Source organism: Anguilla anguilla, chromosome 19 (genome assembly GCF_013347855.1).
Source record: "Anguilla anguilla isolate fAngAng1 chromosome 19, fAngAng1.pri, whole genome shotgun sequence".
In the NCBI taxonomy this organism is placed as follows: Eukaryota; Metazoa; Chordata; class Actinopteri; order Anguilliformes; family Anguillidae; genus Anguilla; species Anguilla anguilla.
Genome location: NC_049219.1, coordinates 3,711,643 through 3,738,662, shown reverse-complemented (window position 1 = coordinate 3,738,662; position 27,020 = coordinate 3,711,643). Strand labels below are relative to the sequence as shown.

The 27,020-nt window shown below is 42.0% G+C and overlaps 1 protein-coding gene across 1 annotated transcript in view; it reads right to left on the bottom strand.

Moving 5' to 3' along the window:
* Window positions 1-24,283, bottom strand: part of LOC118218879 (NACHT, LRR and PYD domains-containing protein 3-like) — a 28,538-nt gene extending 4,255 nt beyond the window's left edge. Inside the window, exons 1-17 of the mRNA XM_035401605.1 lie at window positions 24,185-24,283; window positions 15,697-15,807; window positions 15,327-15,437; window positions 14,616-14,726; window positions 13,956-14,066; window positions 13,586-13,696; window positions 12,926-13,036; window positions 12,556-12,666; window positions 11,896-12,006; window positions 11,468-11,578; window positions 10,924-11,034; window positions 10,554-10,664; window positions 9,838-9,948; window positions 9,470-9,580; window positions 5,638-5,707; window positions 3,879-4,221; window positions 951-2,742 (exon numbers count right to left, since the gene is read on the bottom strand). Of these exons, the coding sequence (XP_035257496.1) occupies window positions 951-2,742; window positions 3,879-4,221; window positions 5,638-5,707; window positions 9,470-9,580; window positions 9,838-9,948; window positions 10,554-10,664; window positions 10,924-11,034; window positions 11,468-11,578; window positions 11,896-12,006; window positions 12,556-12,666; window positions 12,926-13,036; window positions 13,586-13,696; window positions 13,956-14,066; window positions 14,616-14,726; window positions 15,327-15,437; window positions 15,697-15,761 (3,602 nt within the window). The 5' untranslated portion in view covers window positions 15,762-15,807; window positions 24,185-24,283. The remainder of the gene's footprint in view (window positions 1-950; window positions 2,743-3,878; window positions 4,222-5,637; window positions 5,708-9,469; window positions 9,581-9,837; window positions 9,949-10,553; window positions 10,665-10,923; window positions 11,035-11,467; window positions 11,579-11,895; window positions 12,007-12,555; window positions 12,667-12,925; window positions 13,037-13,585; window positions 13,697-13,955; window positions 14,067-14,615; window positions 14,727-15,326; window positions 15,438-15,696; window positions 15,808-24,184) is intronic.
* Between the last annotated feature and the right edge of the window lie 2,737 nt (window positions 24,284-27,020).

Sequence of the window (27,020 nt, the reverse complement as noted above, 5' to 3'; positions counted from 1 at the left end):
TTGAGAAACATCTCAAAAATTCGGAAAATACTGTCCTTACATGATGCAGAAAAGCTAGTTCATGCTTTTGTTACTTCAAGATCAGATTACTGCAATGCTCTTTTGTCTGGATGTGCAAATTCCTATCTGAAGGGCTCCAGCTAATTCAAAATGCAGCAGCTCGTATTCTTACTAGAACAAGGAGATTCGAGCACATCCGCCCAGTGTTACCATCGCTTCACTGGTTGCCAGTTAAATTCCAAATAGACTATAAGATACTACTTCTTACCTTTAAAGCCTTACATGGGCTTGCCCCTTTGTACTTAAATGATTTACTTCTTCCTTATATTCCCTCACGAACGCTCTGTTCGCAGGGTGCAGGCCTCCTTGTTATTCCTAGAATATCTAAAAGTACCATAGGTGGTAGAGCCTTCTCCTATCGTGCTCCCCTCCTGTGGAACAAGTTGCCTGCCCATGTTCGGGGCACAGACACTATCACCTTATTTAAAGCTAGGCTCAAAACATATATTTTTAGTCTCTCTTATATTTGAGGGGCAGGAGTGGGTGGCAGGTATAGTTATACCTGCCAGTCTCTGGTGGACTGAGCAGTTAGTGCTGTCACTGGATCATCATTGGTAGTGCTGTGTTAAGCTGAACTGGTCATGGTCTGGTGATGACTGTCTCAAGCCTGCCCTCATGGCTGCGTTGGCCCCTGCCTCTGTTTCCCTTAGCTATGCTACCATAGCCTTATTCTGCCGGGGTTTTCCTTATTGCATGTTGGATACATTTTTTACATTTGATGGTACTTCTGTATTCATTAAATGAGGGCACAATCTGTTAAAATAGCTTGACTCAAAAATCATAATTCTCACTTGCCTGACAATTTTATTGTATTCTATTTTCACTTTAACTATGAAGTGTTCATAAACACATGCTGTCATTATCTACTTTAATTATTACACCATACTCACATGGCCTTCCTGCAGTGCCTGACTACTGGTACCAGCCTCTGATAACCTGCTGCTGATGTTTTGTAGGTCGTCAAGTCAAACTCATCTAGGATCTCCTCTGATATCAGGAACATAAAGGCCAGGGCTGAACATTGGTGTGGTTCCAGCTTTTCATTAGAGAGTTTTCCTGATCTCTGGAAATTTTTGATTTCTTCCACTAGAGAGTTGTCATTCAGTTCATTGAGACAGTGGAACAGATTGATGGTCCTTTCTGCTGAAGATTCATCTTTGATCTTCTTCTTAATGTACTGGACTGCTCCCTTAATGCTCTTTGAACTGCTTCCTGTCTTTGTCAGTATTCCTCCTAATAGAGTCTGAATGGAGTCCAGAGAGAGGCCTAGAAGGAATCTGAGGAAAAGGTCCAGGTGTCCATTCTTACTCGCTAAGGCCTGATCCACTGCAGTCCTGTGTAACTCAGACAGCTGCACTCTGTCACTGCGAGGTTTTGATTGTTCTGCTCTGAGTACATTTCTGTTCTCATTCACACATGAATGAAACACAAACAAAGCAGCCAGATACTCCTGAATGCTCAGATGCACAAAGCAGTAGACCTTCTCCTCACCCAACCCACACTCCTCTTTAAAGATCTCTGTGCATACTCCAGAGTACACTGAAGCTTCACTGACATCAATGCCACTCTCTCTAAGGTCCTCTTCATAGAATATCAGATTGCCCCTTTTCAGCTGTAGTAAAGCCAGCTGCCCCAGTTTCAGGATGATTTCTGTATTTGATGCTGACATTTTCTTTGGGGTTGTCTCATTGGTGCCATGATACTTCTCATTCTTCACATTAGTCTGAATGAGCAGGAAGTGTGTGTACATTTCAGTCAGAGTTTTGGGCATTTTTTTATTGCCTACTTTATCCAACATTGTCTCCAGTACAGTGGCAGAAATCCAGCAGAAGACTGGTATGTGACACATGATGTAGAGACTCCTGGATGACTTTGTGTGTGAGATAATTTTGCTGGCCTTTTTCTGATCTCTGATTCTCTTCCTGAAGTACTCCTTCTTCTGTGGGTCATTGAATCCTCGTACTTCTGTCACCTGGTGGACGCACTCAGGAGGGATCTGACTGGCTGCTGCTGGTCGGGAGGTGATCCAGAGGAGGGCAGAGGGAAGCAGATTCCCCTTAATGAGGTTGGTCAGCAGCACATCCAATGATGATGACTCTGTTATATCACAGCAGATCTCATTGCTTTGGAAATCTAGAGGAAGTCGACACTCATCCAGACCATCAAAGATGAACACAACTTTGACTTCATCACCTTCAAAACTTTTGATCTCTTTCAGTTGTGGAAAGTATTGCTGCAGAAGTTCCATGAGACTAAATTCTCTCTCCTTTTTCAGATTCAGATCTCGGAAAGGAAGAGTGAAGATGAAATCAATGTCTTGATTGGCTTTTCCATCTGCCCAGTCCAGAATGAACTTCTGCACAGAGACTGTTTTCCCAATGCCAGCGATGCCCTTTGTAAGCACAGTTCTGATGGGTCTCTCTTGTCCAGGTAAAGGCTTAAAGATGTTATTGCAGGGGATTGCAGTCTCATGTGTGGTTTGTCTCTTGGATGCTGTCTCAATCTGTCTGACCTCGTGTTCATCATTAACGCCCCCATTTCCCCCCTCTGTGATGTAGAGCTCTGTATAGATCTCATTGAGGAGGGTTTGGTGGCCCTGCTTTGCTAAACCTTCAAATATGCATTCAAACCTCTTCTTCAGAGCAGTTTTCAGTGCCTGCTGGGCTCTTTCTTTGAATTCATCTGAGGAGAGGAAATATGAGAACCAATGTTTAAAATAACAGAAATAGACAAAAAATACTTATGCAGAAAGTTTTCACAATGTTTTACACAGCTCTGAAAGTGTTGCACATTAAGTTGTAGCTATACCTATGTAATTTAATTGTAACTAATTTGGTAACAAGAGGTTATTACTGATTAACGCCAATGTAGGAAACATGGAACAGTTAACAATATTTTTGATTACACATGCGAAACAAGGCCAGCCCTGTTACATCTCTTCTGTTAATATGAAATAATTCTGCATCGTGAGGACACATTGTGAAATTAACAGGCAAGGTTTATTTGTTATGTATCATGAAGATATGCCCTACATGGTATAACTGCACCTTCAAGTAAAGTGTTGCCCACACCTCTAGTAGTGTTTCACACTTCTCAGAAACTGTTGTACACACAACAATGAAAACATAAAAAGGATTCATTTCCATTTCAACATTCAATTTCTGAATTGTTCATAGTATGACGTGTCTTTATGGTAAATATGGTCTTCATGGGTCATGCAGTAATTTAATTATCTTATAATTATTATGATCGGTGCTCTTTAATCCAGGATAAAACCTCAGGGCAGTCAGTCTGATGGGACAGTGGTTTAGTAACTGGCTTTTGATCCCAAGGCTCCTGGTTTTAAAGTCTTTCGGAAACATTTAATCTCATGTGCATTTGATTGCCCCCATTATTACTGCTGGATGCTATATTTGAATTGAAATGCCTTCCTGTACATGTTGTGTGTGATGTTTTTTATATGCAAGACTGTTGACGTAAAACACTATTATCAAAGTGTGAATACTATAAATCAGTACTCTGTTATTTTGTACTCTGTTATATTTGTTGGCTAAACTCATTTCACTACTACAGGCATTTAGCAGACGCTCTTATCCAGAGCGACTTACACAACTTTTACATTGTATCCATTTATACAGCTGGATATATACTGAAGCAATTTCGGTAAAGTACCTTGCTCAAGGGTACAACGGCAGTGCCGTACCCGGGAATCGAACCTGCGACCTTTCGGTTACAAGCCCAGTTCCTTACCCACTGTGCTACACGCCGTCCATTTCAGCATTCTAATGGCCACAGCAGCAATGAGAGAAAATTCTTACTGTGCTGCTCATCTCTCTCCAGTGGGTCAGTGACATCCTTCTTCTTCATGTTCTTCAGGATATGGAGTGTGATCTTCAGAGACCTCTCAATGCCACAGGTCTCCAGCATCTTCTCAACTATGTAAAGGGCCTCAGGATCCTCCTGCCCTCTCTCAGTGCATTCTGGGTAATCAGTAATTTGATGACTCTTGAACAATTCCTTCATCTTCATAAACGTATCCAGTACAGAAGGATCTTCTGTTCTTCTACTATTAAACCATTCTGGGAAACCCTGATTCAGATGGCTCTGAAACAGTTTCAACTTTTCAGTCTTCTTCAGCTTCATCAGAGTGCGCAGGAGAGACTGAAATAAACACATTTAGAGGTGTGCTGTATCAGAGTGTAAAATAAACACATGAAGAGGTGTGCTGTATCAGAGTGAAATAAATACATGAAGAGGTGTGCTGTCTCAGTGTGAAATAAACACATGAAGAGGTGTGCTGTCTCAGTGTGAAATAAACACATGAATAGTTTTGCTGTATCAGTGTGAAATAAACACATGAAAAGGTGTGCTGTATCAGTGTGAAATAAACACGTGAAGTGGGTTGCTGTATCAGAGCCATGGAAACAAAGCCTTGCTTTATTATGGGTGGCAGTGTAGTATAATGGGTGAGGAGCTGGTCTTGTCAGAGGTTTGAATCCCAGGTAGGACACTGCAGTTGTACCCTTGAGCAAGGTACTTAACCTGCATTGCTTCAGTTCATATCCAGCTGTATAAAAGGAAGCAATGTAAATGCTGTGTAAAAAGTTGTATAAGTCGCTCTGAATAAGAGTGACTGCTAAATGCCTGCAATGTCTCATGTTTTCTCTTGTAGGAAGGCCAGAACAGGAAAAGATACTTTAGAACACAACATGCAGCAGGTCTAAAGCCTATATTCGAAATGCAGTTTTTAAAAAATGTTTTTTAGGGACACTACTTGTGATGAATCACAAATGTCCTTGGAATAATTTAGTTGTTGAGTTGAATTAAGTTTCTCAGTGCAATACATTTTTTAATGCTAACTATACAAACTGAGTGCTGAGTGTCCATTCTACCTGCCCCGGGAGTTTCCGCAGTGATCACTAGGGCCGTTTACATTCCACCACAAGCGGACACGACGAGGCTTTGTGGGGTTACATGATGTGCTAAGCGGACTACAGACCAAGCACCCAGATGCTGCCCTCATCGTGGCAGGGGACTTCAACAAGGCAAACCTTAAAAAATGTTATGCCAAACTTTTACCAACACGTCAACACTTCCTATGACTTATTTTAGGACTTATATTAGAACTTACGTTTTTTTACTTATTTGTATTGCTCGTTTTATTTAAATAACTGCTCTTTATATTCTTCTCTCTTTTAATTTGTATTCATATCTCATAGTAATTTATATTACTAGTATTATTATTTATTAATTAATTTTTTTTTTTTTTTTCTGTGTATAATTATTATTGAAGCGTTATGTTGCACAGTCTACAAGGAGTTTGTCGCACCAACATTTCACTGTATGTATGTATATGTGTGTGAAAAATAAAGCTATTGAACTTTGAACTTTAAAACACTCTGATTGGAGTCATCCACTGCCATCGTTTATGGATCCTGAAAAGGAATCCGATCAATCTGTGAGCCAAAGAGGGCCAGAGCACTCTACAACTTCAATAAACCCGATTAGATATTCAATCTGATCGTCTGAAAGTCATATTAACTTCAAATATTGAAATAGAAAAATAATATATCATACCTGTTTGGAGGAGGACAGTTTCTCTGAACTCTTCTCTTCTGAACGACTTAAATCCAGTGAGCAGTGAATCCTGTGAATAAATCATGAGACACAACTTAGATAAACACTTTTACTGCAGCTCTAACTCACAGCACATGGAGACAGAGCTTCCAGTTAAACTCATCCTCTTACTGCAGCTCTAACGCACAGCACATGGAGACAGAGCTTCCAGTTAAACTCATCCTTTTACTGCAGCTCTAACTCACAGCACATGGAGACAGAGCATCCAGTTAAACTCATCCTTTTACTGCAGCTCTAACTCACAGCACATGGAGACAGAGCTTCCAGCTAAACTCATCCTCTTACTGCAGCTCTAACTCACAGCACATGGAGACAGAGCTTCCAGTTAAACTTGTCCTCTTGCTGCAGGTCTAACTCACAGCACATGGAGACACCCAGTCCCTTGGCCCTGTCATCACAGCTCATGGTATGTCTTACCATTGCTATGCTGATGACACACAACTGTTTCTCTCCTTCCCACCCTCTGACACACAGGTCTCAGCCCGCATCACTGCCTGCCTGAGTGATATTCAGAGCTGGATCAGAATCAGAATCAGAATCAGAATCAGGTTTTATTGCCAAGTAGGTTTACACATACGAGGAATTTGTTTTGGTCAGGTGGTGCATAACAGTGAACATAAAATAAGATAAATAAAATGAAATAAACATAGTGCAATAAAAACATAACAGACATAAAATAACATAAACATAGTGCAAACGGTAAACAGTAAACAATAAACAATAGTGCAAGGGGATAAAGTGTTATAAGTACAGGTGCTGTCTGTTTGGTGTCCGTGGGGGTCAGGATAACAGTACAGTATCAGTGGGGGTCCCGGGCCTTGTTGATGAGGCCAGCTGCAGTCGGGAAAAAACTGTTCTTGTGTCGTGAGGTTTTGGTCCTGATGGACCGCAGCCTCCTGCCGGAGGGGAGTGTTTGAAAGAGTTTGTGTCCAGGGTGGGAGGGGTCGGCCACAATCTTTCCTGCCCGCCTCAGGGCCCTGGAGGTGTGCAGGTCCTGGAGGGATGGCAGATTGCAGCCAATCACCCTCTCAGCAGCGCAAATGATACGCTGCAGTCTGCCCTTGTCCTTGGCAGTGGCAGCAGCGTACCAGATGGTGATGGAGGAGGTGAGGATGGACTCAATGATGGCAGTGTAGAAGTGCACCATCATTGTCATTGGCAGGTTGAACTTCTTCAGCTGCCGCAGGAAGTACATCCTCTGCTGAGCCTTCTTGGTGAGGGAGGTGATGTTCAGCTCCCACTTGAGGTCCTGGGTGATGATGGTGCCCAGGAAGCAGAAGGACTCCACAGTGTCGACTGGGGAGTCATGCAGGGTGATGGGGGCGGGTGGGGCTGCGTTCCTTCTGAAGTCCACTACCATCTCTACTGTCTTTAGGGCGTTGAGCTCCAGGTTGTTATGGCTGCACCAGGACACCAGATGTTCAATCTCTCTCCTGTAGGCAGACTCATCCCCACCAGAGATGAGTCCAATGAGAGTGGTGTCGTCTGCAAACTTCAGGAGCTTGACTGACTGATGACTGGAGGTGCAGCTATTGGTATACAGGGAGAAGAGTAGAGGAGAAAGGACGCAGCCTTGAGGGGAGCCGGTGCTGATGGTCCGGGAGTCGGAGACGTGTTTCCCCAGCTTCACGTGCTGCTTCCTGTCAGACAGGAAGTCGGTGATCCACCTGCAGGTGCAGTCAGGCACGTGCAGCTGGGAAAGCTTGTCCTATAGTAGAGCCGGGATGATGGTATTGAAGGCGGAGCTGAAGTCCACAAACAGGATCCTGACATAGGTTCCTGCAGTGTCCAGGTGCTGGAGGATGAAGTGGAGGGCCATGTTTACAGCATCGTCCACAGACCTGTTGGCTCTGTATGCGAACTGCAGGGGGTCCAGGAGTGGGTCCGTGATGGTTTTGAGGTGGGACAGTACAAGGCGCTCAAAAGACTTCATTACCACAGAGGTCAGGGCGACGGGTCTGTAGTCATTGAGTCCTGCGGTCCTTGTTTTTTTGGGGACGGGGATAATGGTAGAGGTCTTGAAGCAGGCTGGTACGTGGCATGTCTCCAGTGAGGTGTTAAAAATGTCTGTGAACACCGGAGACAGCTGATCGGCACAGTGCTTCAGGGTGGAGGGAGAGACAGAGTCTGGTCCAGCTGCTTTGCGGGGGTTCTGTCTCTTGAATAATCTGTTAACGTCCCTCTCCAGGAGGGAGAGAGTCGTCATTGTGATAGGGGAGGGGGAGGGGGCCTCTGAGGTGGGTGATTGTAGAGAGGCCCGGGCTCCTGCTGAGATGGGGGAGGAGGAGCTGGTGGTCTGGAGCTGGTGAATGGGTTCACAGGGGAAGGTGTCAGGACTGTCCCATTGTCTTTCAAATCGGCAGTAAAACTCATTCATGGTCCGCCACCATCTCAAGCTCAATCCAGGTAAGACAGAGCTCATTTATATTCCGGCTCTTAACTCCCCTCTCTCTGATCTCTCTATCTCCCTAGGTAATACCATCCTCACACCATCACCCTCAACTAGAAACCTTGGCGTGGTGATGGACAACAGACTGTCCCTCACCGAGCACATTTCAGCAGTGACACGTTCATGCAGGTTCTTCCTGTATAACATCCGGAGGATCCGCCCCTTCCTCACAACTTACTCGACCCAACTCCTCGTCCAGGCAGTGGTCCTGTCCCGCCTGGACTACTGTAACTCCCTGCTTGCTGGCCTCCCAGCATCATCTATCAGACCCCTGCAACTCATCCAGAACGCAGCAGCGCGTCTGGTCTTCAACCTCCCCAGACATTCCCACGTTACCCCCCTGCTCACCACCCTCCACTGGCTCCCCGTGATGGCTCGCATCAAATTTAAAACATTAGTGCTTGCCTTCAAAGCAGCCAGGGGGTCAGCCCCTCCCTATCTACGTCAACTCATCAGACCCTACACCCCAGCTAGACCTCTTCGTTCTGCTGCCACATGTCGCCTGGTCCCTGCCCCGGCTCGCACCAGCACCCGGTCACGCCTCCTGTCTGTTCTAGCCCCACGGTGGTGGAATGACCTTCCTGTGCAAGTCAGAACAGCAGAGACCCTGGCCGTCTTCAAACGTAGACTGAAGACTCACCTCTTCAAGCTACATCTCACCTCATCACCCCCCACTACCCTCTAACATTTTTTTTTTTCTAAAAAAAAAAAAAAAAAAAAAATAGGGTGTACAATTCACACTTATACCTAAGCAAAGTTATACCTATTGTAGCTCTCTTGCAGGAATGTTGTAAAGCGCTTGTCTCTGAGTTTTGTAATGCACTTGTTGTAAGTCGCTCTGGATAAGAGCGTCTGCTAAGAACCTATAATGTAATGTAATGTAATGTAATGTAATGTAATGTAATGGAGACAGAGCTTCCAGTGAAACTCATCCTCTAATTGCAGCTCTAACTCACAGCACAAGGAGACAGAGCTTCCAGTTAAACTCATCGTCATACTGCAGCTCTAACTCACAGCACATGGAGACAAAGCTTCCAGTTAAACTCATCCTCTTACTGCAGCTCTATCTCACGGCACATGGAGACAGAGCTTCCAGTTAAACTTGTCCTCTTGCTGCAGGTCTAACTAACAGCAAACTTTGACAGAGCTTCCAGTTAAAATCATCCTCTTACTGCAGCTCTAACTCACAGCACGTGGAGACAGAGCTTCCAGTTAAATTCATCCTCTTACTGCAGCTCTAACTCACAGCACAAGGAGACAGAGCTTCCAGTTAAACTCATCCACTTTCTGCAGGTCTAAAGCAATATGAACGTGTTTCATTACCTTTGATCACCTGTGAACTCTCCACTGAAGTACATTGGATGATGCATTGAATGGTCACTTTTCATAGGCAGACAGCTGGGTACAGGTGACGCAGCCCAACCTACCTGGACCCTGTGAACAAAACATGGAGACAAAGATTTCAGTGAAACTCATCCTCTTACTGCAGCTCCAACTCACAGAATATGGAGACAAAGCTTCCAGTTAAACTCATCCTCTTACTGCAGCTCTAACTCACAGCACGAGGAGACAGAGCTTCCAGTTAAACTCATCCTCCTACTGCAGCTCTAACTCACAGCACAAGGAGACAGAGCTTCCAGTAACTCATCCACTTTCTGCAGGTCTAATGCAATATGAACGTGTTTCATTACCTTTGATCACCTGTGAACTCTCCACTGAAGTACGTTGGATGATGCATTGAATGGTCACTCTTCATAGACAGACAGCTGGGTACAGGTGACACAGCCCTATCTACCTGGACCCTGTGAACAAAACATGGAGACAAAGATTTCAGTGAAACTCATCCTCTTACTGCAGCTCTACCTCACAGAATATGGAGACAAAGCTTCCAGTTAAACTCATCCACTTAGTGCAGCTCTAACTCACAGCACGTGGAGACAGAGCTTCCAGTGAAACTCATCCTCTTACTGCAGCTCTACCTCACAGAATATGGAGACAAAGCTTCCAGTTAAACTCATCGTCATACTGCAGCTCTAACTCACAGCACAAGGAGACAGCTTCCAGTTAAACTCATCGTCATACTGCAGCTCAATCTCACGGCACATGGAGACAGAGTTTCCAGTTAAACTTGTCCTCTTGCTGCAGGTCTAACTAACAGCAAACTTTGACAGAGCCTCCAGTTAAACTCATCCTCTTACTGCACCTCTAACACACAGCACAAGGAGACAGAGCTTCCAGTTAAACTCATCCTCTTACTGCAGCTCTAACTCACAGCACATGGAGACAGAGCTTCCAGTTAAACTCATCCTCCTACTGCAGCTCTAACTCACAGCACAAGGAGACAGAGCTTCCAGTTAAACTCATCCACTTTCTGCAGGTCTAAAGCAATATGAACGTGTTTCATTACCTTTGATCACCTGTGAACTCTCCACTGAAGTACATTGGATGATGCATTGAATGGTCACTTTTCATAGGCAGACAGCTGGGTACAGGTGACGCAGCCCAACCTACCTGGACCCTGTGAACAAAACATGGAGACAAAGATTTCAGTGAAACTCATCCTCTTACTGCAGCTCCAACTCACAGAATATGGAGACAAAGCTTCCAGTTAAACTCATCCTCTTACTGCAGCTCTAACTCACAGCACGTGGAGACAGAGCTTCCAGTTAAACTCATCCTCCTACTGCAGCTCTAACTCACAGCACAAGGAGACAGAGCTTCCAGTTAAACTCATCCACTTTCTGCAGGTCTAATGCAATATGAACGTGTTTCATTACCTTTGATCACCTGTGAACTCTCCACTGAAGTACGTTGGATGATGCATTGAATGGTTACTCTTCATAGACAGACAGCTGGGTACAGGTGACACAGCCCTATCTACCTGGACCCTGTGAACAAAACATGGAGACAAAGATTTCAGTGAAACTCATCCTCTTACTGCAGCTTTAACTCACAGAATATGGAGACAAAGCTTCCAGTTAAACTCATCCACTAAGTGCAGCTCTAACTCACAGCACGTGGAGACAGAGCTTCCAGTTAAACTCATCGTCATACTGCAGCTCTAACTCACAGCACATGGAGACAAAGCTTCCAGTTATACTCATCGTCATACTGCAGCTCTAACTCACAGCACATGGAGACAGAGCTTCCAGTTAAACTCATACTCTTACTGCAGCTCTATCTCACGGCACATGGAGACAGAGCTTCCAGTTAAAATCATCCTCTTACTGCAGCTCTAACTCACAGCACGTGGAGACACAGCTTCCAGTTAAACTCATCCACTTTCTGCAGGTCTAAAGCAATATGAACGTGTTTCATTACCTTTGATCACCTGTGAACTCTCCACTGAAGTACATTGGATAATGCATTGAATGGTCACTTTTCATAGGCAGACAGCTGGGTACAGGTGACGCAGCCCAACCTACCTGGACCCTGTGAACAAAACATGGAGACAAAGATTTCAGTGAAACTCATCCTCTTACTGCAGCTCCAACTCACAGAATATGGAGACAAAGCTTCCAGTTAAACTCATCCTCTTACTGCAACTCTAACTAACAGCAAACTTTGACAGAGCTTCCAGTTAAACTCATCCTCTTACTGCGGCTCTAACTCACAGCACGTGGAGACAGAGCTTCCAGTTAAACTCATCCTCCTACTGCAGCTCTAACTCACAGCACAAGGAGACAGAGCTTCCAGTTAAACTCATCCACTTTCTGCAGGTCTAATGCAATATGAACGTGTTTCATTACCTTTGATCACCTGTGAACTCTCCACTGAAGTACGTTGGATGATGCATTGAATGGTCACTCTTCATAGACAGACAGCTGGGTACAGGTGACACAGCCCTATCTACCTGGACCCTGTGAACAAAACATGGAGACAAAGATTTCAGTGAATCTCATCCTCTTACTGCAGCTCTAACTCACAGAATATGGAGACAAAGCTTCCAGTTAAACTCATCCACTTAGTGCAGCTCTAACTCACAGCACGTGGAGACAGAGCTTCCAGTTAAACTCATCCTCTTACTGCACCTCTAACACACAGCACAAGGAGACAGAGCTTCCAGTTAAACTCATCGTCATACTGCAGCTCTAACTCACAGCACATGGAGACAAAGCTTCCAGTTAAACTCATCCTCTTACTGCAGCTCTATCTCACGGCACATGGAGACAGAGCTTCCAGTTAAACTTGTCCTCTTGCTGCAGGTGTAACTAACAGCAAACTTTGACAGAGCCTCCAGTTAAACTCATCCTCTTACTGCACCTCTAACACACAGCACAAGGAGACAGAGCTTCCAGTTAAACTCATCCTCTTACTGCAGCTCTAACTCACAGCACAAGGAGACAGAGCTTCCAGTTAAACTCATCCACTTTCTGCAGGTCTAAAGCAATATGAACGTGTTTCATTACCTTTGATCACCTGTGAACTCTCCACTGAAGTACATTGGATGATGCATTGAATGGTCACTTTTCATAGGCAGACAGCTGGGTACAGGTGACGCAGCCCAACCTACCTGGACCCTGTGAACAAAACATGGAGACAAAGATTTCAGTGAAACTCATCCTCTTACTGCAGCTCCAACTCACAGAATATGGAGACAAAGCTTCCAGTTAAACTCATCCTCTTACTGCAGCTCTAACTCACAGCACGTGGAGACAGAGCTTCCAGTTAAACTCATCCTCCTACTGCAGCTCTAACTCACAGCACAAGGAGACAGAGCTTCCAGTTAAACTCATCCACTTTCTGCAGGTCTAATGCAATATGAACGTGTTTCATTACCTTTGATCACCTGTGAACTCTCCACTGAAGTACATTGGATGATGCATTGAATGGTCACTCTTCATAGACAGACAGCTGGGTACAGGTGACACAGCCCTATCTACCTGGACCCTGTGAACAAAACATGGAGACAAAGATTTCAGTGAAACTCATCCTCTTACTGCAGCTCTAACTCACAGAATATGGAGACAAAGCTTCCAGTTAAACTCATCCACTAAGTGCAGCTCTAACTCACAGCACGTGGAGACAGAGCTTCCAGTTAAACTCATCGTCATACTGCAGCTCTAACTCACAGCACATGGAGACAAAGCTTCCAGTTAAACTCATCCTCTTACTGCAGCTCTATCTCACGGCACATGGAGACAGAGCTTCCAGTTAAACTCATCCTCATACTGCAGCTCTAACTCACAGCACATGGAGACAGAGCTTCCAGTTAAACTCATCCTCTTACTGCAACTCTAACTAACAGCAAACTTTGACAGAGCTTCCAGTTAAAATCATCCTCTTACTGCAGCTCTAACTCACAGCACGTGGAGACAGAGCTTCCAGTTAAACTCATCCTCCTACTGCAGCTCTAACTCACAGCACAAGGAGACAGAGCTTCCAGTTAAACTCATCCACTTTCTGCAGGTCTAATGCAATATGAACGTGTTTCATTACCTTTGATCACCTGTGAACTCTCCACTGAAGTACATTGGATAATGCATTGAATGGTCACTTTTCATAGGCAGACAGCTGGGTACAGGTGACGCAGCCCAACCTACCTGGACCCTGTGAACAAAACATGGAGACAAAGATTTCAGTGAAACTCATCCTCTTACTGCAGCTCCAACTCACAGAATATGGAGACAAAGCTTCCAGTTAAACTCATCCTCTTACTGCAGCTCTAACTCACAGCACGTGGAGACAGAGCTTCCAGTTAAACTCATCCTCCTACTGCAGCTCTAACTCACAGCACAAGGAGACAGAGCTTCCAGTTAAACTCATCCACTTTCTGCAGGTCTAATGCAATATGAACGTGTTTCATTACCTTTGATCACCTGTGAACTCTCCACTGAAGTACGTTGGATGATGCATTGAATGGTCACTCTTCATAGACAGACAGCTGGGTACAGGTGACACAGCCCTATCTACCTGGACCCTGTGAACAAAACATGGAGACAAAGATTTCAGTGAAACTCATCCTCTTACTGCAGCTCTAACTCACAGAATATGGAGACAAAGCTTCCAGTTAAACTCATCCACTTAGTGCAGCTCTAACTCACAGCACGTGGAGACAGAGCTTCCAGTTAAACTCATCCTCTTACTGCACCTCTAACACACAGCACAAGGAGACAGAGCTTCCAGTTATACTCATCGTCATACTGCAGCTCTAACTCACAGCACATGGAGACAAAGCTTCCAGTTAAACTCATCCTCTTACTGCAGCTCTATCTCACGGCACATGGAGACAGAGCTTCCAGTTAAACTCATCCTCTTACTGCAACTCTAACTAACAGCAAACTTTGACAGAGCTTCCAGTTAAAATCATCCTCTTACTGCAGCTCTAACTCACAGCACGTGGAGACAGAGCTTCCAGTTAAACTCATCCTCTTACTGCAGCTCTAACTCACAGCACAAGGAGACAGAGCTTCCAGTTAAACTCATCCACTTTCTGCAGGTCTAAAGCAATATGAACGTGTTTCATTACCTTTGATCACCTGTGAACTCTCCACTGAAGTACATTGGATGATTCATTGAATGGTCACTTTTCATAGGCAGACAGCTGGGTACAGGTGACGCAGCCCAACCTACCTGGACCCTGTGAACAAAACATGGAGACAAAGATTTCAGTGAAACTCATCCTCTTACTGCAGCTCTAACTCACAGCACGTGGAGACAGAGCTTCCAGTTAAACTCATCCTCCTACTGCAGCTCTAACTCACAGCACAAGGAGACAGAGCTTCCAGTTAAACTCATCCTCTTACTGAAGCTCTAATTCACAGCACAAGTAGACAGAGCTCCCAGTTAAACTCATCCTCTTACTGCAGCTCTAACTCACAGTACATGGAGACAGAGCTTCCTGTTAAACTTTTCATTGTCCAACATATGGAATATATTTAATTATATAATGTAAACTACCAAAATGTCATACTGCAGCTCTAACTCACAGCACATGGAGACAAAGCTTCCAGTTAAACTCATCCTCTTACTGCAGCTCTATCTCACGGCACATGGAGACAGAGCTTCCAGTTAAACTCATCCTCTTACTGCAACTCTAACTAACAGCAAACTTTGACAGAGCTTCCAGTTAAACTCATCCTCTTACTGCAGCTCTAACTCACAGCACAAGGAGACAGAGCTTCCAGTTAAACTCATCCACTTTCTGCAGGTCTAAAGCAATATGAACGTGTTTCATTACCTTTGATCACCTGTGAACTCTCCACTGAAGTACATTGGATGATGCATTGAATGGTCACTTTTCATAGGCAGATAGCTGGGTACAGGTGACGCAGCCCAACCTACCTGGACCCTGTGAACAAAACATGGAGACAAAGATTTCAGTGAAACTCATCCTCTTACTGCAGCTCCAACTCACAGAATATGGAGACAAAGCTTCCAGTTAAACTCATCCTCTTACTGCAGCTCTAACTCACAGCACGTGGAGACAGAGCTTCCAGTTAAACTCATCCTCCTACTGCAGCTCTAACTCACAGCACAAGGAGACAGAGCTTCCAGTTAAACTCATCCACTTTCTGCAGGTCTAATGCAATATGAACGTGTTTCATTACCTTTGATCACCTGTGAACTCTCCACTGAAGTACATTGGATGATGCATTGAATGGTTACTCTTCATAGACAGACAGCTAGGTACAGGTGACCCTGCCCTCTCTACCCAGACCCTGTGAACAAACATGGAGACAAAGATTTCAGTGAAACTCATCCTCTTACTGCAGCTCTAACTCACAGCACGTGGAGACAGAGCTTCCAGTTAAACTCATCCTCTTACTGCAGCTCTAACTCACAGCACAAGGAGACAGAGCTTCCAGTTAAACTCATCCTCTTACTGAAACTCTAATTCACAGCACAAGTAGACAGAGCTCCCAGTTAAACTCATCCTCTTACTGCAGCTCTAACTCACAGTACATGGAGACAGAGCTTCCTGTTAAACTGTTCATTGTCCAACATATGGAATATATTTAATTATATAATGGAAACTACCAAAATGACATTCCTCAGATGATACAATTTTACAAAAATTGTGCATCACATCTATTGGCACCCCTGTATTTGGTACTGTGTGCACCCTCCCCTCGCAGGGATAATGGCACTGAGTCTTTTTACATAACGTCTCATAAGACCAGAGAACACATTGGGAGGGATCTTAGACTCTTTCTCCACCCACAATCTTTCCAGATCCTGATGTCTTTGTTGATCTGTGCTTATGGGCCGTGCTGTTCAATTGAGTCACAGGTTTTCAGCAGTCTTTAGACTGTTGTAGCCATTGCACAATCGTATTGCTGGACATGGTTGTGAGGGGGGCTGGAGCCTCTCCCAGCATGCACTGGGCAAGAGGCAGGAAAAAAACCCTGAACAGGTCACCAGTCCATCACAGGGCACACACACCATGCACTTACACACTCATATATTCAAGCAATTTAGTGTCTCCAATTAGCTTAACCTGCATGTCTTTGGACTGTGGGAGGAAACCCATGCAGACATGGGATGAGAATATGCAAACTCCACACACACCACCATGCTGCCCTCCAGCAGTTTTAAACTTCTTCATTATTGCCCTCACAGTAGTAACTAGCATCTTCAGTTTATTTTTTGATCCATTGCCTGATTTTCAAAGGTCAGCAACCATTTTCATTTCGTTCGTCAGTTCTTTGTCTTTCTCTGTGGTGAAGATGAAAAATGGGTTTCACAAGCAGGTTCTCAGTTTAATCCTCCAGTGAAACAGGAAGCCATGGAAGGCCACAAGAGTTTCTCTTAATATTGATGTAGATTTCGTTTGATTTTATTTTATTTATAAGAATCTTTTGGGGTCCCAAATATTTTTGGGAAATAACAACCCTACCTGAATCCAACCATCACACTAGAGGGCGCCAGTTCCCCCAATCTTAGTTTGTTTTCTGTGCCTGTTTAGTGCTAATTAAGGGGTTGTGTCGCAAACATTTAATAGCCTGACCAGATTCACATTACAGGTACCTGTAACTGATTTATGACTAGTCAAAGAGCTAATTTAAGATAAAAGTTTTTTGATGAGTGAGAATGCAGTTAATATCTCAAATTACATTTTGCTAGTAAGACTGAAGTTACTTTCACCATTCAGCTGTATGGGACCTCCAATTAAGATATCTACAATTCAGTTTTGACTATCCAAAACATGAATTCCAGATACTGTATCGCCATTTCAATTATGACTAGTCATAACTCAAATTAGAGAGATCTCCACATTAGTTCTGACTTAGTCATAATTTCAGTTGAAGATCTTTCATTCCTCGTGATATGTCATGTAACAGGGGACCAGGACCCAAACGCAGAGTGGGGAAAAACACCAGGAACTCCAAAAAGGCAAATCCAACCAAAGACTTTACTCTCATACAGGTAACAGAAAACAGGGAACAAAAACAAGGCCAGACAGTGCACTTTCAAAAACAAAATTTTCAACAAAAAAAAAAACACAGGAAACAGAACTCGGGCAGGGCAGAACTCACAGACAGAACCGCAGGCAGAAACAGACGGGCAGATACTCTCAAGTAAAAACACAAGGAACCAGCACTCAAGTCAGGAAAAAAGAGAACTTAAATTTAACTCAACTTAAAGTTGTTCCATGTCCGTTTACCCTATGAACAAACAGTTTGAAACAAAGCACCACTTGTCACAAATACATATATGAATTGGAAGGTCAGCTAACCTTATTTTTTTCCTAGTGGGAAAACTAGACCTTCTGCGGTTAGCCTAGCCGCACGGCTAGCCTGCCCATAGAACAGAGACTGTATAAACAGACATCCCCAGTCAGCCTGCGAGAGTAGGCAGTAAACTGTCGCGATATCGTCATCCAGTTCCGAATTGCCCCATTTTATTCACTCGAACAGGGTAATGTTTATTAAAGTCATCCTAATATGTCCATATATGTTTGGATGGACATGACATTTCGCAGAAAGGTACTTTAATCATCCTAAATACTGGACACCTACTCCCCCCCCCCACCAATGGACAGGACGGGACAAACGCAGCAAGGGAGCATATGTCCGGGTTTGGGATGGTATACAACTATCTCATAAAAAAACACATTTTCAACGTACAAAAATGCCAAGTTACTCACACATACAAGAAATACACCGTCCATAACTCATTCATTCAGACTGCCAAAATCCAGGCCTGCCATTAAAAGTATTGATATCAAAATGACGCCAAGTTACGGTACTACAAACAATATAGGCTATCTTGCCTCACCGAAATTAAATACGATGTATTTCAAAGCAATGCTACCCAATATTTCCTCAATTCTTTCAAGTCACTTGGCCCTGTGTTTTGTAATCTTAACATTTTACAATGTCATGCAAACTTTGTGTCAGATCAACATGTAACGTGTAACGTGTGAAATCTATTGCACTGATATGCTTTTGTCATGTTCAGTACTAGTAGTTATAATTATGAGTGAGTCATGATTTTAAATGTAATGTTTTAATGGGGAGTTGCAGGACGTACATACGTAGTAGTTGTGTGTATGTGGCTAGATAGAGAACAGGGCGAGGTAACATGAATGTAGAAACGTGGCGTTTGCTGATAAGAAGGTTTTGTACGGTAGCCAAGTGAAGAAATATAGTTAGTAGAAATGGCACAGTGGTGAACTGGTGTAACTTTTTAATAAAAGGAATACATTTGCCGTCATGAAATGCATATGGGTGGCCGTGAGTGAGTTTTGGTAAAGCAAATATAAAGCGTAAGAAAACGTGAGTGTAAAAGAGGAAATTATCTGCCTGAGGGCGAGGCGGGATTCAATCCTTCACCCGGAGGTTTACCAGTCTGTGACTTTGTTAGTACAGCACCATGACATAGCTATGAAATGCGTGAAATATCATTAGCAAACCTGTCCGTGGTTTTAAAGAAGAACACAGGCCAGTAACCACAGAAGAGCTCCCGTTGAATCCATATGGCTTTGCAATATTGTAGCCGGTTAATAACTGAACGTGCAGACGGTACGTCATAATGCAGTGTACACGTTCGGTGAACGGCGGGTAGATATGGTGCAAAAGCAATAATTGAGAAGTAGTAGACAATTATTAGTGAGGGTAAAAGCAGGTTAAAGAAACGTGTTCCGAGCTGGGCTTGAACCTGAGACCCCACGTTCCCAAGACTGTAACCTTGCCCTCTAGGCCACAGGCAGACCAGCTGTTTAAACTGGAAATGTTTCAGAATAAAAAGGTATGGGTATTTTGCGTGTGTATGCGAGTTTTTGATTGGGTCGTGTAGGTGAAGATTTGGCTGGTGTCGGTAAAATGTCCAATGGGGAGACATGTTGTTAGTGGGATAGGCGGCAGGAAAAATAAGAATGAGAAGAAGAAGAAAAAGAAAGAGAAGAAGAAGGAGAAAACGCAAAATCCCCTTAGTTTGGGGCTTTATTGTGTGGACATGTGAAGTTGTTTATGAAATCTGTCTGTTGAAATGGGGTCAGAATGTACAGAATTTAATGTTTTTAAGGGCTGAGTGTCTGTGGCTGTTGTGGTTATTTCTGTGGGGAACCCTGAAAAGTGCCAAACTCTCGGTGCTGTATAGGTATGGGGCATGCCCCCGCCAAGGCGTAACTTGGCGGGATGGCATACCTGCCATCCCAATGAGTAAGATGATAACATGTATTGGGATGTTATTTTTAGTGACTTGCAAGAACTGAGGAAATATTGGGTAGCATTGCTTTGGAATACATCTCATTTCATTTCGGTGAGGAAAGATAGCCTATATTGTTTGTAGTATCGTAACTTGGCGTCATTTGGATATCAATACTTTTAATGGCAGGCCTGGATTTTGGCAGTCTGAATGAATGAGTTATAGACGGTGTATGTCTTGTATGTGTGAGTAACTTGGCATTTTTGTATGTTGAAAACATGTTTTTTTATGAGATCATATGTACCGTTATCTGTGTTGTCTATTTTACCTGCTATGGACCTCTTTTTAAGATGAGTCTTGAATAAAGTTGAAATGAAATGAAATATAGAGTAATCTCTGCCTAATATAATCACTCCACTGTATATTTTGCCTCAATATTGCAAACCAATTAATGTGATTTAGTAATGGGAATGATTTCCTATGAAACATAAAAGAATAAGTAACAACCTCTTAATTGTTTGATTAAAAACAAAATCCGGGTTTATACTGCAGCGTCAAAATGTCAACAACAAGCGACAAGTCCTGTGACCTCCGACTCGCTAGGCTACCTCCTCACGAGGTAGAATTGGTCATGGAATATCAAAAATAGGCTACTGAAGTAAACTTTCTGAAACGTTATTTCAATATTACTTTCTGGTCTAAATGGTATGTTCGGACTCCGTGTGAGCTCTTAGCTTATCAGGCTACGCATTAAACACACCATTTCATTGCCATTGTCAGTTTTTCTGAATTACGCTGGTTAATGCGATTATACTTGCAGATTCCCATTCCTCCCCGCAGCCCTTTACCTTCAGCTTCTCTTACCTCAGTTCCACTCCACAACAGACTGTTCACTCCGTTTTTTATATTTAATTTAATTCCTTCTTTCCTGGGGATTCTTTCTCCTCCGTTTTTAAAATGGCCGTTAAGTTTCAGTTTCTCTTTTGGACCGCATTTCCTTACTTACTGGCTCAACTGAATGTTCGATGGGCGGAGTTTTATATATTTATACTATTTCTTAGCTGAAGCAGTCACGGTATTTAATAAGTTATGCAGAAGAAACAAATATTTCATCCATGTAGATCTTTGCCAAATTTTATCATATAGCCTTCATATATCAGGCCTAATCAACAACTCGTGAATTATAATGTTGTGATTTAACGTTCTCCAATATAATGGTGTGACCTGTAGGCTGAATACACAAATAAGCCTTTTTGATTATAACAAAGCATTTCAAGTCAAATAGCCTACTACAGACAGCAAATTAAATAAATAAATCATTTAACACTCCACCAGTCTCCCTGCCATAGTCACTGACCCTTTAACATCCTGAGTGATGGCCCTATGTAACACGCTAATGTGTGAGGTAAGTGATTTTTGTTATTTCCTATTACAAAATAATAAAAATAACAAGCATGTGCTTTTGTTTATAAGTTTGTGTAATTTTTGGTATTTTGTCTGTACGTCTTGTGCCTTCCCCAATCAACTGTTTCTTTTTTCTCTCTCACTTTTTTTTTTTTTTTTGTTGACAATTTTTAAGGTTAGGCTATTTGCCCTTTGTATACTCATCAAATGTGTTTGTGAAGTATTTAAATAAAATAATAAAAAAAACTAATGAGAGCTGACTTTCCATGATACCTGCTCTAACCAGTTCCACTTCATTTTATTCAAAATGAATCAAAATATATCAAATAAGCGTCATGGAAAATGTGGCTGGGGTTTGAACATGCAATACATAGGCGAATTTCATTCAATTAAATCCCAACTGCTTTCTGATACCATAACAGATATCATGCTCTGCTGCCTCCCCTGGACATGTTGTCTCAATGATATAGGGGTGCTTTGAAAACCTTGGACCCTCCACTCTTCAGATATGGTGTCACTTACATCAAATAAGCATCATAGCAAATGTGGCTGGGGTTTTAACATGCAGTACATAGGCGAATTTCATTCAATTAAATCCTTTTAAGATGAATGAATTTCCACAAAATCCAGGTAGGGATATGCCTAATAATATATCACCAGAGGATCTAGTTTTAATTAAAAGTGGAAGATGGTTAAATGACCAATTTATTGATTAATACTTGGACCTCCTGAAAAAAAACTTAAAAGAGAATTATGTATGCATGGTCCCTTCAACCTTTGTCAGCCAGAATTTGAATTGTTTATTTTGGGAAAATATAGAGGTTCTCCCAAACATTTCCAAAAGTCATAGAAACTGGTGGTGCTTTGAAAACATTATAATTCCTTTAAATATCAGATCTACTCATTGGGCTGTGATAATCATTGAAATGCAAAACATAAAAGACAAAGAAAATAATATTACCCTAAAAGTGAAAATTCTTGATTCATTAAAAACATATGAAAATGATATAATTACTGTGATTTTCTCTCTTCCAAAGTATTTGGTTTTCGAATATTTGGCATTATTAATATTTTTAATATTTAATATTATTAATATTAATATTTGGCACAGTTGTGAAGTTATCACTAAATTATGAATTTTCCCACAACTGCCCCCATTTTCACAAGCAACTAGATGCAAGTAGCTGTGGATTGTATGTGTGCTTTTTCACAAAATGTTTTTGTTTGGTCGGAATATTAACAAATTTTTCAACACAGATATGAGGACATATCTGCACTATGAATTAAGACAACAAGTTTTGCTTTTGTAAGTCACACAAAAAATGTCACTACAAAAATTCTGTTCACTGATTATTGTTATTGCTTAATGTGAAGGCCAGTTGTACTTTACATCCTGCTACAAGCCCAGGTGTCCAATACTGGCTGTTTCCTGCTATGAAATGTACCATGACTAATGACTATGTGTGTCATATTCTGAATTCATAAAGAGATTTTAATTCATTCAAGACTGTTGTATGTGCACTTGTTAAAAACTGTATGCATTCAACAGTACTAGCAGAAGATAGGAATACACTATTTGCCAAGAAATTGCATGTTTAAACCCCAGCAACATCTTCTATGACGCTTATTTGATATAAGTGACACCATATCTGAAGAGTGGAGGGTCCAAGGTTTTCAAAACACCCCTATATTATTGAGACAACATGTCCAGGGGAGGCAGCAGAGCATGATATCTGTTATGGTATCAGAAAGCAGTTGGGATTTAATTGAATGAAATTCGCCTATACCCTGCATGTTCAAACCCCAGCCACATTTTCTATGACGCTTATTTGATATAAGTGACACCATATCTGAAGAGTGGAGGGTCCAAGGTTTTCAAAACACCTCCATATCATTGAGACAACATGTCCAGGGGAGGCAGCAGAGCATGATATATGTTATGCTATCAGAGCTATCAGAAAGCAATTGGGACTTGATTGAATTAAATTTGCCTATGTACTGCATGTTAAAACCCCAGCCACATTTTCTATGACGCTTATTTGATATAAGTGACACCATATCTGAAGAGTGGAGGGTCCAAGGTTTTCAAAACACCCCCATATCATTGAGACAACATGTCCAGGGGAGGTAGCAGAGCATGATATATCATATGCTATCAGAAAGCAGTTGGGATTTAACTGAAAGAAATTTGCCTATGTACAGCATGCTTATACCCCAGCCATGATATACTGTGTGTGATATTTTCACCTTTACAAACGTGTTAATACTGTCCTATTCTCCTTGCCATACTAGTGCAATATCCAGCCACATTTTCATATTTATTTGTTTTAAGTTGCATGGTTGATGTTACAAGGTATCACAGAATGTTACAAATTACTCTAATCCTTCCCTTACCATTCAGTTAAACTCATGTACTGATGTAATGTTGTATTAGATATTGCAATAATAATTAAAAGTAATGGGTGTATTTCATCTATAATTCTCCATTAAAAATTTTGCATTTGCATTTAGAAAAAAGGAAGACATATTTGTTTATAATTAATGTTAGTGTGGTTCTAACTGAAAATGAATAGTATTACAATGTTTATGTTAAAAATCGAAGTTGTTTTAATATTGTATGAATATAAAACGAATAGGTCATATTTTAGTACAACTACATTTCGATTTTTCCTTAATGAATTTCATTTTGCTGAACGTAATAGTGGTTTTATCGTCGGACTTTTATTTTAAAATTTTCAGACCCGCGCGAAAGTCCTTACTGACGCTAGCATCAAACTGCTGTCAAACTATGAGTACGATGAAAAAATAGCATATGTGCCATTGTCTGCATTGTCTATTTTACCTGCTATTGCTATGGACCTCTTTTTAAGATGAGTCTTGAATAAAGTTGTAATGAAAGCTCTTAGCTTATCAGGCTACGCATTAAACACACCATTTTATTGCCAGTTGTCAGTTTTTCTGAATTACGCGGTTTAATGCGATTATAGCCCACCTGAAAATTCTTATTCCTCCCCGCTCCCCTTAACCTTCAGCTTGTCTTACCTCAGTTCCACTCCACAACAGGCTGTTCACTCCGTTTTTTTAACATTATTTTTGATTCCTTCTTTTCTAGGGATTCTTTCTCTTCCGTTTTTAAAATGGCCGTTAAGTTTCAGTTTCTCTTTTGGATCGCATTTCCTTACTTAGGTTTACTGGCTCAACTGAGTGTTCGATGGGCGGAGTTTTATATATTTTGTACTGTTTATTACCTGCACCAGTCACTGTATTGAGTAAGTCATGCAGAAGAAACAAATATTTAATCCATGTAGATATTTGCCAAATTTTAGCACATACATATATCAGGCCTATTCAACAACTCGTGAATTATATTGATGTTGGGATTTAACGTCTCCTTCCAGCAGGTTCTTGTTATCTTAGCAGATTCCAGGCACACTTAAGTGTTTTTGGGACCAGGACTTTGTTTCACGGTCTTTGTCTAAACTATTTAGCCAATCTAATATGCAGTAAAGTCATGTTTGGTGTTGTTGGAGAGCTAATATCATGAGCAGGTAGATGGTCTCATTCTATGTTGAGAATGTTGTCATTCAAAGTTTATGTGTCACATGAAAGTGAAACACCCATCACGGAAATTTAGCTATTCAGCTGTTACACCTGAAATTGTGAAAATGGCGACACTATGTTTGAACAATTGTCTGCATCCAGTGCTTTGGGTGCTGTTTGGAATAAAATAATTATTTTTCTTTTTATTATTATTCACAAATATGATTTACTTTATGCAACCCACAGCCATACAGTACATTAATTGGGAAAATGTCTGGATAGTTTTGTAAGATTGAAATATGTTTTAATAGGCCACAATATTTTCCATTATTATATGTATTTATTTATTCACTGCCCCACCCCTTTTTTATATGAAAAGTATTGATGTCAATACTTTTAAAGGCCTAGATTTTGCAAGTTTTAATTATAGGCTTATAGACAGTGCTTTGTGTGGGTGAGTATCTTGGCATTTTTGTACGTTGAAAACGTGTTTTTTGTCATGGTTCTGTGTTTCTGTCTGTTTTTCCCTGTTGGACCTCCAGATGGCGGCACTACTGTTTTGTATCCTGCTCATTCTCCTGTCGCCATCAGACCCCTGTAGCTCATCCAGAATGCCGCAGCTTGTCTGGTCTACAACCTCCCCAGACATTCCCAGGTCACCCCCGTGCTCACTGACCTCCACTGGCTGCCTCTCATGGCTCGCATCAAATTTAAGACCTTGGTGCTTGCATACCAGGCAGCTAAGGGGTCAGCACCAGGATACATCCAGAGGATCATCAGACCCTACACACCAGCCAGACCTCTCCGTTCTGCCACCTCTGGACGCTTGGCACCTCCCCCTCTTCGTGTCTGTACTTCCCGTTCGCGTCTGCTGTCTGTCCTGGCCCCTCGCTGGTGGAATGACCTTCCCGTGGCGGTCAGAACAGCAGAGAATCTGATTACCTTCAAGCGCAGACTAAAGACTCATCTCTTCAGGCTGCACCTCTCCCCACCCCTCCCTAGCCTCTAGTTTAGCTCAATGTACCTAGTTAGGCTAATGCGATCATGTTAGTTTTGTATTTGGCAGGATTGTTTTGTCTGATTCTGATTAGGCAAATGTGATTTCAGTGCTAGTTTTGTACTTGGCAGGATTGTTTGTTTGTTTGCTGAACAGGTTACCCTACAGGGTTGGAGTCCTGATCTGTGGTCACTTCTGGCACTACGATCTTTACTTCACTCTAGTGTGTTTTTCTGCACCTCTGCACCTTGAACTAATGCACTTGTTGTACGTTGCTCTGGATAACAGCGTCTGCTAAATGCCTGTAATGTAATGGTTAATTGTATTATTGCTTTCGATTATTTTATTGTCTCATTATTTAATCAACGTCCCCACGTGCCTCTCATTTTCCCTTCCTTCTGGTTTGATTGTTCTTTGAGTTCACCTGTGTCTTGTTACCCCAGTCTATTTAAATTCTTTGTCCCCTTGACTCGGGTGCTGGTTCCTTGTGTTTGTTTTTGACTTGTGCTTGTTCCGGACCTATATGTATCTTCTTGCGTTTTTTTATGTGTTTGCCTGTGTGCTGTGTGTTCCACATGCCTTTACCCTTCCTGCCTCTGTTCTGTTCTGTGTTTTTTTGTTCTTAAGAATTTTTTGAGTTTGTTGTTTTGCCCTTCGTGGCCTTATCTGTTCCCTGTTTGTGTTTGCCTTTTTTGTTGTAGTAAAGTCCTTAATTGTATCTATCCTTTTGAGTTTTGTGTGTTTTTCACACCTGGGTCCTAACCCCCCTGAACCTTGACATTTTTGTTGAGATTTCATTATGTACTGTGTTTTCTATGAGTAACTGATAATAATAATAAATAACGTATGTACCATAATGAATTATGGAGAGAGACATACATATGCATACATATGTATACACATGCAAACAGGCCAAAAGCTTACATACACCTAGGCTAAAGATATTCAAACTCAGTCTTTTATAACTCTGCACATTTCATGTTGCCAAACATTTAGTTTGGCAAGTCAATTAAGGCATCTGCTTTGTTCACATCAGAGGTCATTTTAAAACAATCGATTAGAGTCCTATTTATTTCAGCTTTAATTCACTATATCAGAATTTCAGTGGGTCAAAAGTTTACATACACCTAGTTTAATGTGTCTTTAAACAGTCTGGAAGATTCCAGAAATTGATGCAATTACTTTTTACAAGCTGCTGATTGGCCAATTGTCATAATTAGGAGTTAATTGTAAGTTAATTGGCACATGTGGCTGTATTTAAGGGCCTACTTTTAGAGCCACTGCCTTTTTGTCAAGATATGATGGGAAAATCCAAGCAACTCTGCCAAAAAATTGTGGACC